This window comes from Chironomus tepperi, unplaced genomic scaffold, assembly GCF_022539635.2.
Source record: "Chironomus tepperi strain 1889 unplaced genomic scaffold, CSIRO-AGI_Ctep_v1 contig_424, whole genome shotgun sequence".
Taxonomy (NCBI): domain Eukaryota; kingdom Metazoa; phylum Arthropoda; class Insecta; order Diptera; family Chironomidae; genus Chironomus; species Chironomus tepperi.
In genome coordinates this window covers 467,083-482,529 of record NW_027226546.1, presented here as the reverse complement: position 1 = coordinate 482,529, position 15,447 = coordinate 467,083, and the positions used below count along the sequence as shown (strand labels likewise).

General features: G+C 31.9%; 3 protein-coding genes across 3 annotated transcripts; 2 read left to right on the top strand and 1 right to left on the bottom strand.

Annotated features, from left to right (window-relative positions):
* The first annotated feature begins 1,836 nt into the window (after positions 1 to 1,836).
* On the top strand, positions 1,837 to 6,126 carry bsh (brain-specific homeobox). The gene is made up of 6 exons (XM_070649430.1): positions 1,837 to 2,169; positions 4,294 to 4,529; positions 4,632 to 4,794; positions 5,456 to 5,517; positions 5,575 to 5,667; positions 5,768 to 6,126. Exons 1-6 carry the CDS (start codon positions 1,937 to 1,939, stop codon positions 6,043 to 6,045), a joined length of 1,065 nt encoding a protein of 354 aa, XP_070505531.1. The 5' UTR covers positions 1,837 to 1,936; the 3' UTR covers positions 6,046 to 6,126.
* LOC139097511 (galactose mutarotase-like) lies at positions 2,797 to 4,101 on the top strand. Its single transcript, XM_070649380.1, has one exon. The coding sequence runs from the start codon at positions 2,797 to 2,799 to the stop codon at positions 4,099 to 4,101; it is 1,305 nt and encodes a 434-aa protein (XP_070505481.1).
* Positions 6,127 to 7,671: 1,545 nt separating the features above from the next.
* Positions 7,672 to 10,058, bottom strand: LOC139097534 (protein takeout-like). The gene is made up of 6 exons (XM_070649411.1): positions 9,925 to 10,058; positions 9,767 to 9,850; positions 8,974 to 9,240; positions 8,889 to 8,915; positions 8,718 to 8,820; positions 7,672 to 7,971 (listed from the first exon to the last, which is right to left on the bottom strand). The coding sequence occupies exons 1-6, from the start codon at positions 9,980 to 9,982 to the stop codon at positions 7,773 to 7,775; spliced, it is 738 nt and encodes a 245-aa protein (XP_070505512.1). The 5' UTR covers positions 9,983 to 10,058; the 3' UTR covers positions 7,672 to 7,772.
* Positions 10,059 to 15,447: the final 5,389 nt, after the last annotated feature.

Below are 15,447 nucleotides of genomic sequence, written 5' to 3'. Positions count from 1 at the left end.
CTGTAAAGTGGTGGGTGTGATTGGAACTGATTTTTGGAAATTATATGGAACTTAAGTGCTGAATTGATTTTTGATTATTTTTAGAATTTTGTTGATGTTTTGTAAAGATATGCTGATTTTGTAGCTGTTTGAGGGGTTGCACGGATATGACATTTATTTGAATTGAACATTATGCTTAGTGTATATTAAATTCAGCTTCCGATTCCCATCCTTGAAATCGTATACATCATAAATAGTAATAATATCTTACCTGATCTGCATGAATATTCATGCCTATAATAACGTTCATTTTACATTTGAATAATATTTATTTTACATAGTTGAAAACCCCTTTTTCATAATAAAGTTCAGTTTGTTTTTGAACTTCAAAGAATAAACACCGATATTATTGTTACAGAAATGCTGATCAGGAACCAAATTTTGAATCTACACCTCTTAAGATTCCATTAATGAATCAGAATCCACAAAATACATAAATCATTTGCTAATGAGCATTACACCCTTTATCACCATCAATCACTCATTGCTGAACATTTTCGAGGACTTTCTCACAAAACACATTTTTTTGCTTCTGTTATGCACAGACATGTTAGCGCCGATTTTATTTTGTCAACACTTTCAGACTTCTTTTTTTGCTGTGCTGTGCGTTACTTAACAATATTTCATGTTAGACATAATGAGGCACTTGAGTTGTGTTTACTGTCTTAAAAAATAACAACAATCGGTTTATCGTCCTAATCTCTTTGTAATATCAAATGTCACTTACTGCCTTGCTTTTTTTATATTTTGCATCATGTAAACCTCAGAAAGTCACGTGCCTTGCATTCTCAAATTTACTTTCTGCAAAACTATGCCTGAATAAAATTGAGGAAGAAGGAAATTTTGGGCCATTAAAGCAATTAGGATAACGCACATCACACAAATCCCTTTAAATTGTGCATGAAATGAAGGCAAAGATGTAACTTGAAACATCCTAATTACCTCAAAATAGAAGTAATGCTGTAATCCATGTATGTAGGCAGACATGACACAAATTAATGATGCGAATTTATTAATTAAGTTATGAAAATCAATTAAAATGGAACTAAAATGTTTCAATTTATTATCATCAGCATCGTTGGCTGTAAACGATGATAATAATTATGTGAGGAATAATTGACTTAATTACAAAGCGACATCATCATCGAGACAATTATTGATGATTCATAAAGCGATGCCACAACGATTTTCAATCAGCATTATCAATGTGTTGGTGACTTTTTATTACATTCTGGGGTGGTTCCATTTACATCCTTGAATTCTCATTGGTTGATTTCTATGTGATGGAATTGATTCCACCCCTTATACTGTATTTCCCCTGTCTGTGATCCAGAAAGTGATGATAAGATAATGTCAGAAAGTTTTTCTCATCCTCTTGCCTGCTCCTGCCTGCCTGCCTTGTTTCAAAGCGATTTAAATTATGTCAAGCATTGCCACATCTACACATCCATTTATATAAAGCAGCTTCAGATGTGAAAAAGGAAAAACTGAAAATTAATTTTCCATAATTTTTCCATTTTCTCGTTTTTCTATCATGAATCAGCACTGCTGACTGCATAAAATAAGGGAATCAATTTGCTTGTTGAGTTAATTACACAAAAAAAGGAAGTTTGCGATTGTATGTGTGTGCCATGATTTCGCGCATGATGTATTTATGTTCTATGCATACACATTTTCCCATTATCCCTTCAACACACAGCATTCGACGACGAACGATGATGATGACTGATGTGATGGCAAAAAAAAGAGAAAAACGATTTAGCATTTGATGAATTTTATCAGTCCATTTGCGGATGTTGAACTGTTAAGTTTAAAAGAAGTAATAATAAAGGAATAAGTAAAGGAATAAGCAGCATAAATTGCCAATTAACAATTAAGTTGTGACTAAAAATTGATAATGTCTGTTCAATTAATAGAAAAATCATCAAGTTATAATAATGTAGCGTCGGCTACAACAATTGCTAAAACACCATTTGGAATTGAAGATATTTTATACATAAGTAACAATAATAATCCACAAAGCATTAATAAGAATCATCAGTTTGATAATAAAAATATTGCAAGTGTTGCTAAAAATGGAATGAAAATTGGCGATAGTGAGGAATTAAAGAAAATTACTGGAAGTGAAAGGTGAGGATTTAAAGAATGATATGAGTGCTGAGCTTTAGGTTCTTGTTATTTCACAAATTTAACGGAATTATAAAATTTAAAATTAAATTCAAATTTTGATTGCAAAATTTTGAGAAGTTTTAATACAAAAATTCATAATTTAATTTGAAAAGTGCTTAATAAGATAGTTATGTGTTTGAAAAAGTGTAAGTGAATAAAGAAGGAATGACCAGTATGGATATTGTATTAATTGAGTCTTGAAACTTACTTAACTCTTTGGCTTTCGTATTTAGAAAATTGAATGCTCCGTAGTGAATTCGTAGATTCAAAAGTCTTTTAAGACTGATTCTAGAGCAAATGGTTGTCTTATTTTGTAATTTTACTTACAAATCTATGCCAATTGGCTTTACAATAATAATATTGATGTTTATTCTTTGGAGTTCAAAAACAGACTGAACCTTTGTAAAAAAAAAAAGGGTTTTGAACTACATAAAATTAATACCATTCAAATTTCAAATAAACGTTATGACATCCGAACAAATTCTCATCACAAAATTTGCAAAAAAATCAATCAAAGCAATCTTTTCTTTATTTTCTATTAAAACTTCTAAAAACCAACAAAAAACTAAAAAAACCTTTTTAAAAATTATGGAGTCAAGCAGTAATAACCAAGACGTGATTTTGTGTCGTGAAAACTACGCAAAATGGAAAAATCCAAAAACAAAACTTTGTAAAAATGTTGAAAAATTTACGTGGACAACAAAAAATCGAATGGAAGTGTCTTTAATCACGTTTGGTGCTAGATTGATAAGCATCAAGTTGCCAGACAGAAATGGCGAATGCAAGGATGTATTACACGGATATGACAACTTTGAGGATTATGCAAAAGATGGAAAATTCCATTTTGGTGCCACAATTGGACCTGTGGCTGGAATTATAAAAAATTCTGAATATTGCATGAATGGACGGTACCACAAAGTTCCTAGAAACTACAAAAATAAACATTGCATGAATAGTGGCAAGAATGGATTGCAAAGAGTCAATTGGATGTCACATATCGATGGAACTGATGTCATTTTAAGTCACGCAACAGATGGAACCAATGGATTTCCAGCAATAATCTTGATTCAAATTATTTTCTCTGTCTCGTCCAAAAATCACTTGACTATCAAAATGACAGCAAGATCCAACAAAGTTACACCAATTGATTTGAGTCAACAGCTGTACATCAATCTAGCATCGCATGATGGAGGCGATAATGAGCTTAAAGATCATCTAATAAGCATTAATTCCTCAAAATTTAGACGGAAAGATGATGAAGGAATCTTCAAGAAATCCTTTGAGAAAATTGAAACTGATTTAAGGAACTTGACTGAAGTTAGACAATTGATTGATAATGAAAGCAAGTCACTTGATTGCTTATATGAAATAGACAATGATGAGCTTATTGAGAGCATACCAATGGTCATGCAGGCCATACATCCATCAAGTGGACGAATTATTGAAATTTTCTCAAATCAACCAGCACTTTATTTATCTTTATGTCCGGAATTTCCTGTACGGGAATCTGAAGAAGATGAAAAGGCTGATCAGAAATCCAGCACAGAAAATCTCACATTAGAGTATCTAAGAACCAAACTAACTGAAAAGGAAATAGAATTCTTCAAATGTCGAGCAGATACAGAAGCTGTTGATTTAAAGCCTCGAGAAGTTTCAATTGTTGACGAATGTCCAACAATACCAGTTAGTGAAGAAGTTGACAAGGAAATAATAGGAAAAGACGGAACTAAATACTTTCAAAATTGTGGATTCTCAATTTCATGTCACAACTTCCCAAATGCAGTAAATCATCAGAATAGATATCCCGAAATTCTACTAAAGCCTGGATCTGTTTATGAGAATGTGACGATACTTAAATTTAAAGTTCATGTTCTGATTAGCCCTGCTGATTAGCTATTCTTAATGTGTTATAAAAGTTGAATAAATTAAGTTAAATTTTGAAGCATTTAAATTTGTTTTGGTTCCATTTTTGCCAATTTCGAAGATGCTGTACAGCTTTAAGCTGACTTTAAGCTCCATAACTGAAGCTTTAAGCTTCAAATTCCAACAATAATTCTAATTATTTTGATGTTTCTTTACATCCAGATCACTAAAACCACTCGACAAGCTCCAAATACCATCATCACTACCAAATCTTCCACTTCCACCACCAGGACAACAAATGACAATGTCATCAGCAAATAATGCACCAATTATGTACACAACACCGTCGCCATACAATGAACATCATCAAAATTACCTGCAAATGCTTGGTGCATATCTCCAACCAACAACAAATGGCTATAAATCCATACATGTTGATCCATACTTTTTATCACAAGGTATGTAAATGTCCTGTCCATCCCCGAAGCTGTTAATGATATTTTTTACACATACAATTAATTTAATTAAGAAACTTTTCCTTTTCGATAAATATTTTACAGGACTCTTTTCGAATTTTCCAGGTGGTAATGGATGTCACATGCCTGAAATATTGGGTATTGGTATGGGAATGAGTGCATTGAGACATTGTCGGAGGAGAAAGGCGAGAACTGTGTTTAGTGATCCGCAACTTACAGGATTGGAGAAGAGATTTGAAGCTCAAAGGTAGGTTGAAGATGTCAGTTTTGAGATTTAGGGTTAAGTTCAGTTTTAAATTCATTTTCGAAAGTTGAATTTTCACAAAAAAAAGAGTTCCGAAAGTTGAATATTTTGAATTTCAGTTTCAAAATTTAGTTTTCGAAAATTTCAATTTGTAAAGCTAAGACTGTAAAAATTTTAAATTTGAACCAATTTATTCTAAAGTTTTGAATGTGAAGTTTAATAAAATTTCAATTTCGACAGTGGTATTTTCGAAAAATTCGTTTTCGAAATCTAATTTTATGAAAATTTCAATTTTGCAGCGGTCGAAGTCAAATTGAGTTCGAAATAGTTTTCTTAGAAACAATTGAAATTTATATGAAATCTTATACTTCACAAATGCGAACAGAAAATATTTCCATGCAAATTTCAATCGGTTTTTAGCTAACCAGAGCAAATTCAAGTCGACTTTGATTTTTGCAAGCTTAAGTCGAATTTTTAAATGTTTCTAAAATGCATTTTAGTCAAACTTCAATTTTGAAAGTCAAATTTTCGAAAGTTTCAATTTCGAAAGCCAAATTTTCGTAAATTATTAAATTCGAAAATCAAATTTCCGAAAGTTTGAATTTCGAAACATTAAAATTGTGTAAATTCAACAATTAATAATCCTTTATTTACATCCATCTAGATACCTATCAACCCCGGAAAGAGTTGAACTTGCATCAGCTCTGGGATTATCAGAGACACAAGGTAATTAACAATTCATATAAATCAATAACTTCACTAACAATCCATTACATCCATTAGTAAAAACATGGTTCCAAAACAGACGAATGAAATTCAAGAAACAATTGAGACGAAAAGATGCTGCATCCAATTCCAATAACTCAAATGTTCAAGGTAAATTAAATTATCATCAAAGACAATTTTCTTAAAGAATTTTCCAAAGTTTTCTTTTGAAAAATTTAATTAAATTTTCTGACATTTTCTTTCATCACAGACTCAGATTCTTCACGAAATGACGTTACTACAACAACCAATTCCCAACGATTAAGTCAAACATCAAATGGAAAATCATCATTTACATCATACAAGACCAACACAAATGGAACTTTATCGACATCAAAATCAAATTTAAATTGCATTCTTCAAAATTACACAACAAATTCAATTTTAATGAAAAATTCAAGTAGTGGTAGTGAAAAAGATTCCATAAGTGATGACTCGGATGGCGATGAGAGTGATGTGGACATTATGGGTGATGATATGTTGTGTTGAAATTTAATTTAAAAAAATAACTTATTTTGTATATATTGTGTAGCATACAATATTGTGTATGAAAAATTGAATTATTTTAACATAGGCTTTTTTTGTCAATATAGAAAATGGATATTGAAAGAATTTTACTTCCATTAAGTCATATTTAGATTAATAATTTAAAAAATCGAAAAATAAAGCGTTAGAGACATAAAAACAGTTTTAAGATGAAATTTCAATTGTGTTTTTGAATTTTAAAAGAAGAAATTTGATGCTTTGGAAATGAACATTTACCTAATTAACGGACTTTTTCAATTCAAATTTAGATTTACCGAAAACTTTGGAGAAATGCGGGTTTTTGAACATGAATGTCGAAGTAAATATCAAGCATTTCTGATTACTCAAACTTTATCCTTTATTTTGGCCACTAAACATAAGATTTTCAAAGTCAAGTCCACCTTACATGCTTAAAAAAATTGCAAAAAGATAGGAATCTCGCAAAAACGTGAACGCATCTGAAAATCTTTAAGCTATTATTCAAATCATATAGAACCGTTGTATTTACTTAACACGATTAATCAACTTTTTTAAATTTTATACTTCACAAGTGTCAGCAGAAAAAATTCTAGCCAATTTTATTCTTTTTTAACGAACTTAGACGAATTTAAATCGATTTTGATCTTTGGTTTCAAGTATGCTTTACGATACACGGTGGCAGTGGTGTTCACTCTATCCCTAAGAGACCGCTTTTAGTTACCATAGTGGCATTTTTATACCATGAAAGCATGCTTTTTACCTGTTAGGTTATGTTCCTCGATTCATTGGTTTTCCTTAGAAAATGGTCATGCAAAGGCATTTAGCTATCACTGCGTTAGTCTGTTAAAAATTTGACTGCACATCATACCTCTCTCTAGCTATTTAGCTATTCTGAACATTCAGATCATTGAGATCCAGAGCTGCACTAGGAAGATTCGTGGATAATAATTTTATAACCTATAGTGGAATCAGAACTACTATTTTGTTGACATTACTGTCTGTAGCCTCCAAAAGTCTTACCTTCTTTATCTACTAGAGGCCGTAATTTTAAATTAAAATTCAAGTCATAATCTTCCCAAACCTTCCCATTCCATCCTCAACAAACATCCAAAATAGAACACAAATGAACGAAGAAAAAAATAAATAAATTCATAACAGCATCTATTGACGTTGCCATCTTGAATTTCCACAAAGCTTTTCATTCTACCCCACATTCACAGACACAAACACATTGAAAAAAGTCGAGAAGAAAAACGCCCATAAAAAATTTATTCCTCGAAAAGTACACAAGAATAGACTTTTCATCATCTACACATATTCATCGATAATCTCATCAAGAATCAAATAAAAGTCTTTTCAATCAATAAAAAAAAGAAGAACGGAACGACGATGGAAAATTGGAAAATATGAACGTGATTGATGAATTGAAAGTTGATGAAGATTCAATTATGTGGATAGAGATGTGAATGATGTATAGGATGAGTGGTAAAAGATAAAAGCGACGATGATGTTGAGTGGTAAGTGCCTTGTCAATTGGATATGAGCATTCAACTTTATGATTCTTCCTTATGGCTTGTTAAGGATGACATATTTCTAAATAATCGTCAAGTATAGATTGTCGTCCTTAAAATATCTTTTATTGCTGAGATTCATCATGTTTACATTTATATCCTTACTTTTGTAATTCAATACTGTTGAGAAGCACTTCCACTTCATTTCTCAAAAAATTCATCATATGGAATATTACTAAACATATTATTTAATAGTGATTTATAAACAGCTCCTAATGAGTCAGCCATGGCTGGTTTCAAGTCATTCAGAATGTCCATCCAATTTTCGTTCATAAAATTATTCAGTGCATCTCCAAGTTGGGCATTTCCATTGAATAGATTTGAGAAGTGTAATGATGCTCTGTAAAGAGAGGATATAGATTGAGTTTGAGGACATAAAGTTTACGTGATGTTGATGATCTTTTCAAATTGGATAGTTCATTTAATAAGACAATATGATGGAAGTTTGAGTTAGACTTAATTAGTCTGTTGCTCTAATTTGGACACTAATTTATTGTTTATTAACTCGAATCCAAACCAAAGCTTGAAGTTGACTCGAAGTTCATATGGAGTCAAGTCGATTCCAGTCAACTTTTCCATACAAAACAGAGCTGCAAAACAGGCAAAAACCGTACAAATTATTGATAATTTATTCGATTTTTCTTGCAAAACCATACAAATTATTTAGAAATTGTAGGGTTTTTGTCTGTTACAGGTGATCAAGTTCTGTCACAAGTTCTGATTTCTTGGGAAATGGATGCGACACAAACTAGATTACGCAATCAGCTCAAGTATGTATTGTCCCGATAAAGACAACGAATTTGCTAAAGCACCGCAGTGTCACAGCCAAGTCACAGCATTAACGGAAAAACGCGAAGTTGCCGTGAACGGAAGCATGTCGTGCGCGGTTTTGGTCGAGGTTTACCGTTTAGACTTGACTAATAACAACACTTAGTCACTAATTATCATAGCTTTATCACCAATACACAATAACCTACTCATCAGCATTAATCAATAGAATCACCTAATTCTATTTATAACTTTTAAATTGTCATATCCGGATATATCCATCGAACACTTAAGAGTAATTAACAAAACAATACAAACCGTTTGACATCAAAGTTCAATCGAAGCTTATCGATTTGCATGTAATTCTTTCCATTCTTAACAATCTTTTTTGTCAGCATCTTAATACTGCTGTCAACTCCAGCTATTCATAAAAACAATACAAAAAAATTAAGTCAATAATCCAAAAATGACGTCATCAAAAAGACTTACTGAATGTGATGTTTGCCTCTCCATCACCTAAAATATTCAACAATTGTCTTAAGTACAGTCAAGGACTTCCAAATAATTAACATACCGTTCATCGGAAGCACCAATATTTTCCCTTTTGCCTTGTATGGTCCAAACAGCTGAATATAATCTTGTCGATATTTTAACAGAATTTTAGCCTTGTCAATGTTATCACTAAAACCTTGAATTGTTGTGAAGTTTGTTGTTGGAAGTCCAGACATTTTACAATCTTTCATCTCGATATTAAGCACAACGGGTCTGTCTCCTTCTTGATTGAGTCCAATTCTATTGATTACGAGAGGATTGGTGCTGGGTAAGCCGAGTTCAGGAAGTCCTGGAATGAAGGGGGAATTAAGGGGGCTTGTTCTTAAATGACGTCAATCTAAATAAGGGAGTTTCTAGCTACATACTGCTAGATTTAGACCAAAATCAGACGACATAGTAACGCGAATTAAGGGGTTGTTCATAAATTACGTCAATGTGAAAAAGAGATTCTCTAGCTGTAAATTGCTTGATTTTTTTACAGTTATAGCTTCTTTATAGGAAATGGCACCCTTTTTTGCAAAAAGTCCCGAGCAGCGCAATGCAGTGGTTCAAAATCAGTAGTTCCAGTGTCGTCAAGGCAATTACGCAACCTATCGTTGATACGGGGACTTATCGGTGTCCTAGCGAACAAGGTGTGCTATTCCCGAGCAGCACAATCAACAGCAACCGTCACGGTGACGCCAAGTCAACACCTTTTTCTTGTCATTACTGCGGCGAACGACTAAGCGGTGCCCTAGCGAGTATAATGTGCTACTCGGGATTCAGACGTAATTTGCGAACAATCCCACTATAGGCTAAACAATCTTCATTCTTACCATATGCAGACTTGGCCATTATCTCATTTGCTACTCTAATAGCACACACCATGTCACCGTATTTACATTTTTGAAGGTCGGAAGCTGAAAAAAAAAGTTGTTAGAATAAGAAATTAAGAGATTAATTAGGAAGTATTTTAATATCAATGATCACTTACGATATTTCGCACAATTTATAACGCCAAGAACGATAAAAATTATCAAAGCTCTAAACATTTTTGTGTGATAAATGGAATGACTGATATGTTAAAGAGCTCCGAAGGATTGTCGGACAAACACTAAACTAAAATTAAGTCTCTGACTGCTCTTTTATACTCAAAATTAAGTGTGAGAGGAAAAAAAATGTTATTTGTGGATATAAAGTACTTCTTGAGCATTGATCAATGAGCTAATTGAATGAGTCTTTGTTCTAGAACTCTTTTTTGTTTTGTTCCAACCGGTCAATTTTTTTGGTGAATTTATTTCATTCAGTGAATATAATATCACAGGTGGTAAGAATGCTGCAAGAAGATGTTGTGCTTTATGTTATAATTTAGGTGGTCTATGGTAAAATTCTGCGAATTAATGAGAGTTCTTTGAATTCTGCTGACCTTCATTATAATTCTTGATTATTTAGTGCAGTGGTGGATAACCTTGTACTTTTCGCGGCACGTCTTGGTAGTAAGTCTCGTCTGAAACCGGACACGGCACACGTTTTATGGTGATATTCTAGTGTGCCGCGGCTTACAGGTTGTCCACCACTCATTTAGTGGTAAGGACCTCATTCTGAATATTATAACCTTAATGAACGTCCTCGTGATTATACTCACTAAATTCTTTAAGTTGTTGACCTCTTAAGTTGTTTATTTAAGTTATTTACTCAAAGAAAGCTCCTTAAACTCAAATTTAACTTGTTCTTTCCTCTACATGCTAAATCAATAAACAAATATGATCAACTTGTTCTGTGTATATATTTACATATATTTAGCATGCGTGACTGAATTGACATAGTTCTGATTAGACTTGAAATATTTCTCACATGCTAATGAACAGGATTTTAAGAAGTAAAAGCTTAAAGTCGCGTGCCTTTTTATTAATCCTTTCAGATGCAGTTTTGCTTTAATTTGGAGCTCGAATAACCGAATTTGTTCGAAATCCTACTTATACTAAGGTTCTAGAGAAAAAAAGATTCTTCCTTTCAACATGTCACGAGTGGGACTCGAACCCACGCCCTCTTAATTACAAACCAGGAGCTCTTACTTACTGAGCTACCGAGGGTTGTTTGATAATATGGCATAATGGCTACTTAAACCTTATTTTCTATCAAATGTTTAATCGTCATTACACAGCATTTGTCGTTTTATCGGACCAACACACAAAATCCAACAACCACTTCAACTTAAAAATAGATTCACTTTATGAATTGTCACATAATCAAACCAATAATCATAATCAATTTCACCAAAAATGTTGTTGAACAAATGAACCCGGAACCAATTTCTCTTCTTCTTAACTAAATTTAAAACCAGATTCTAGAATTCAAATTCTTAGCATTAGATTATTTAATTCTGATGATCATTTGCGTATTAAATCCACAAAAAATCTTTTGAGCCCGATTGCAGTTAGTCACAAAAACATTATCATTCCAGAGTTGCAAAACCTGTGACAAGCAAAAACCGTACAAATTCTTGATAATTTGTATGATTTAGTGAGATTTCAAGAATTCGTACGGGTTTTGCCTGTCACATGTACCTGTTTTGAAACTCAGTCTGATTGACGTCATTTATGTATGACCCTTTAAAGTTGCAAATAATTTCCAAAAATCAGTTCTCAATCACACCCACCACTTTACAGTCATGTCATTCATAAATGAAAGTAAAATGTTGTCAAATTAATGGTATTATTGACTCGATAAAATCTCATTACAAATTATTACAATACTTCACCCCATAATTGAATCAAAATGAGCGTGCAGGTCGTCCTGCTGTTATTATTTTACTATTTTCAGATCTACATCCATTGATCGATGTGAATTGAAAATGAAAATGAAAAGTGGGAAGTCAAACGGTGCTTTTATCTTCCTTACTTGCTATTTTTTATTAACTTCCTTTATTTATCACTGAAATCTCATCGCGAATTTTGTTTAATATTAAATTATCACAAAGGAACTGACTGGATTCTCATTGTAATTATTTCAATCCCTTTCAATAACATATCCAGTAATTTGATTGTTTCCATTGAGACGAGCCTTTATGTCTATATCCATTCATTTGTCATCGAGAAATGTTTATTTAATCAAGATCAAGTAAGACACCTTAATAATAGCATCATAATGAATATCCATAGCATTAATTCCATTAATGTCAACAACCTCTTCAACCCCTTCTGTCCATTTTCCATGTCCTTCGTTCCTTAATTGTTTATGAATTCATTGCAAATATTTTGTAAGGAACAATCTGTGCAGGCTAAACAGGATGAACAGCTCCTTTATTTCCATTTCCGTCGATGAATTTTAAATAAAAAATAATTAACTTGCACTCCTCCTTTGCCTGCCTACCAACTTTCTGTAACTGACACGTGTCATCAATTTTGTTACATGAAAAAAATATGAAAAGGCACAAATTACCGAAGCAGCATAAGAAAAATACTTCATTTATGGTGGTTTATTGAATAACAATAACAATCAATTGTGAAATTTCATCCCAATCACATGTCGGCAACATCCAAGTCAGTCCAAAAAATTTTCATCGGCATAATTTTTTTGATAATTCAATTACATCCGATTTTCATCAAATTACCCTTTTTGGTGTTTTTTTTAGTGCTGTGTGAATTACTTTTTAAAGTGCTGTGCATCTACTCAGCATGAGAGGAAGTCGGTGAATGTTAAAGTAAACTACAAGTGTTGAAAGGAGATACTCACAGTTAGACGTTTCGTGATAAAAGCTAATTTATTCGACATCATTAACATAATTCTTAAGTTACAGCCTGTAACAATTATACAGCATCTAAAGCATCTTCAGGACATTCATAGAAAATTTCATAATTGTACACAAATAGCTACAGAGCCTTATTAACTCAACAAGCAAATTGATTCCCTTATTTTATGCAGTCAGCAGTGCTGATTCATGATAGAAAAACGAGAAAATGGAAAAATTATGGAAAATTAATTTTCATTTTTCCTTTCTTCACATCTGAAGCTGCTTTATATAAATGGATGTGTAGATGTGGCAATGCTTGACATAATTTAAATCGCTTTGAAACAAGGCAAGCAGGCAGGAAGAGCAGAAGGATGAGGAAAACTTTCTGACATTATCTTATCATCACTTTCTGGATCACAGACAGGGGAAATACAGTATAAGGGGTGGAATCAATTCCATCACATAGAAATCAACCAATGAGAATTCAAGGATGTAAATGGAACCACCCCAGAATGTAAAAAATAGTCACCAACACATTGATAATGCTGATTGAAAATCGTTGTGGCATCGCTTTATGAATCATCAATAATTGTCTCGATGATGATGTCGCTTTGTAATTAAGTCAATTATTCCTCACATAATTATTATCATCGTTTACAGCCAACGATGCTGATGATAATAAATTGAAACATTTTAGTTCCATTTTAATTGATTTTCATAACTTAATTAATAAATTCGCATCATTAATTTGTGTCATGTCTGCCTACCTACATGGATTACAGCATTACTTCTATTTTGAGGTAATTAGGACGTTTCAAGTTACATCTTTGCCTTCATTTCATGCACAATTTAAAGGGATTTGTGTGATGTGCGTTATCCTAATTGCTTTAATGGCCCAAAATTTCCTTCCTTCCTTCCTCATTTTATTCAGGCATAGATTTGCAGAAAGTAAATTTGAGAATGCAAGGCACGTGACTTTCTGAGGTTTAAATGATGCAAAAATATAAGCAAGGCAGTAAGTGACATTTGATATTACAAAGAGATTAGGACGATAAACCGATTGTTGTTATTTTTTAAGACAGTAAACACAACTCAAGTGCCTCATTATGTCTAACATGAAATATTGTTAAGTAACGCACAGCAGAGCAAAAAGAAGTCTGAAAGTGTTGACAAAATAAAATCGGCGCTAACATGTCTGTGCATAACAGAAGCAACAAAATGTGTTTTGTGAGAAAGTCCTCGAAAATGTTCAGCAATGAGTGATTGATGGTGATAAAGGGTGTAATGCTCATTAGCAAATGAGTTATGTATTTTGTGGATGAAATTAATGCAATCTTGATAAAAATCGATGATTAAGAGGAAAAAGGTGGGAAAATGGGGTGGAAACATTGTTTAATTGCTGTGTGATCCTTAAAATGTTGATAATCATGTTTTTTGACTGTTTCTGTATCAACGGTCATTTGAAATTTGAATAATATATCTTGTTCATAGTTGAAAACCCCTTTTTCATACAAAAGGTTAGTTTGTTGGTGAATTTTGAAGAGTAAACATTGAATATTGAATATTTCAATATTTATTATCAAATATTGAACACAGTAAACCATAACTACAATTATATAATTGTTAAATAGCTTAATATCCTGAAAATTGTTCTAAAAACCTGCAAAAAATCCTCAAAATAGTTTAAAATAGTAAAAAAAAGCAAAATTTCGTTTAAAGTATTGATTTATTTCTTTCACAAGATTAATTCTTCATATAGACGTGTGTGTGTGTATGTGTGTATTTTCATATATATCTACAATAAATAGACTCATAGAGGAGTAAAAAATATTAATATAAAAACAATAATTAATAATTAATTAATCATGAAAAAAAAACTTAATCATCCAGACAGTTTTTCCTTTTTTTCACTTTGTATCATCGTTATTTTTATATGAAAATCATGTAAAAAGTAAAATACAATAAAAAATTAATAACACTTTACGTATTTTTTTCTCAGCATTTTACAGCAACATCATTCACGCTACTAATTAAATAATTTTTTTTTATTCTTTTATTTTAATACAAATTTAATTATCCTTACTGCTCAATAAATTTGTAAAATTTGCAAAAAGCATGTATTTTTCACTTCAGCATAAAAAATTGTTACTACTTTGTTGTTAAATCATTGCAACATAAAATCAATTTAATATCATTTTGAACAAGATATCATAAAGTTTTGTTTGTGTTTATGAGTACGGATTTGAGATTTTTCTATTTTTTGATTAAAAGATTTTCAATGATTTGAATTTATAGATGAAATATTTTGAAGAAACATTAGCTACTTTATATGAAATTCATGTCATTATTAGTCTGGGGTGGACTTATGAAAAATTGAGATTTTTTTAAAGATTTTTAGGGCTTTTTAAGTTATTTATGTCAATTGATGCTTTGTAATTTTCTAGGAATCCGATTTCGATTAGCAATAAAGTTTCGAGAGCTTAGTTTCTTGTAAGAATCGAATTTCGTCCCTCAGGAATTTCATCTGTTTTGTCAAAATCAGCTATCCTTATCCTACTATGCCATTACAAAGTAAGGTTTTTGAGGTCATATTATTAGGCAGTAAACCTGAATCCCTCTCTTTTGAAAGCATTTGGGTTCGATTCTCACCAAAGTAAGTATCAAACCTTTGTAAAACAGATTGCCAGCCTTCTTGAAATTACGAATTTTACATTTTTAATCCTTTTTTTATAAGATTCAAAAGATTCTTCCATAAAATTCCATAAGTCTTCCCTTTTCATCATT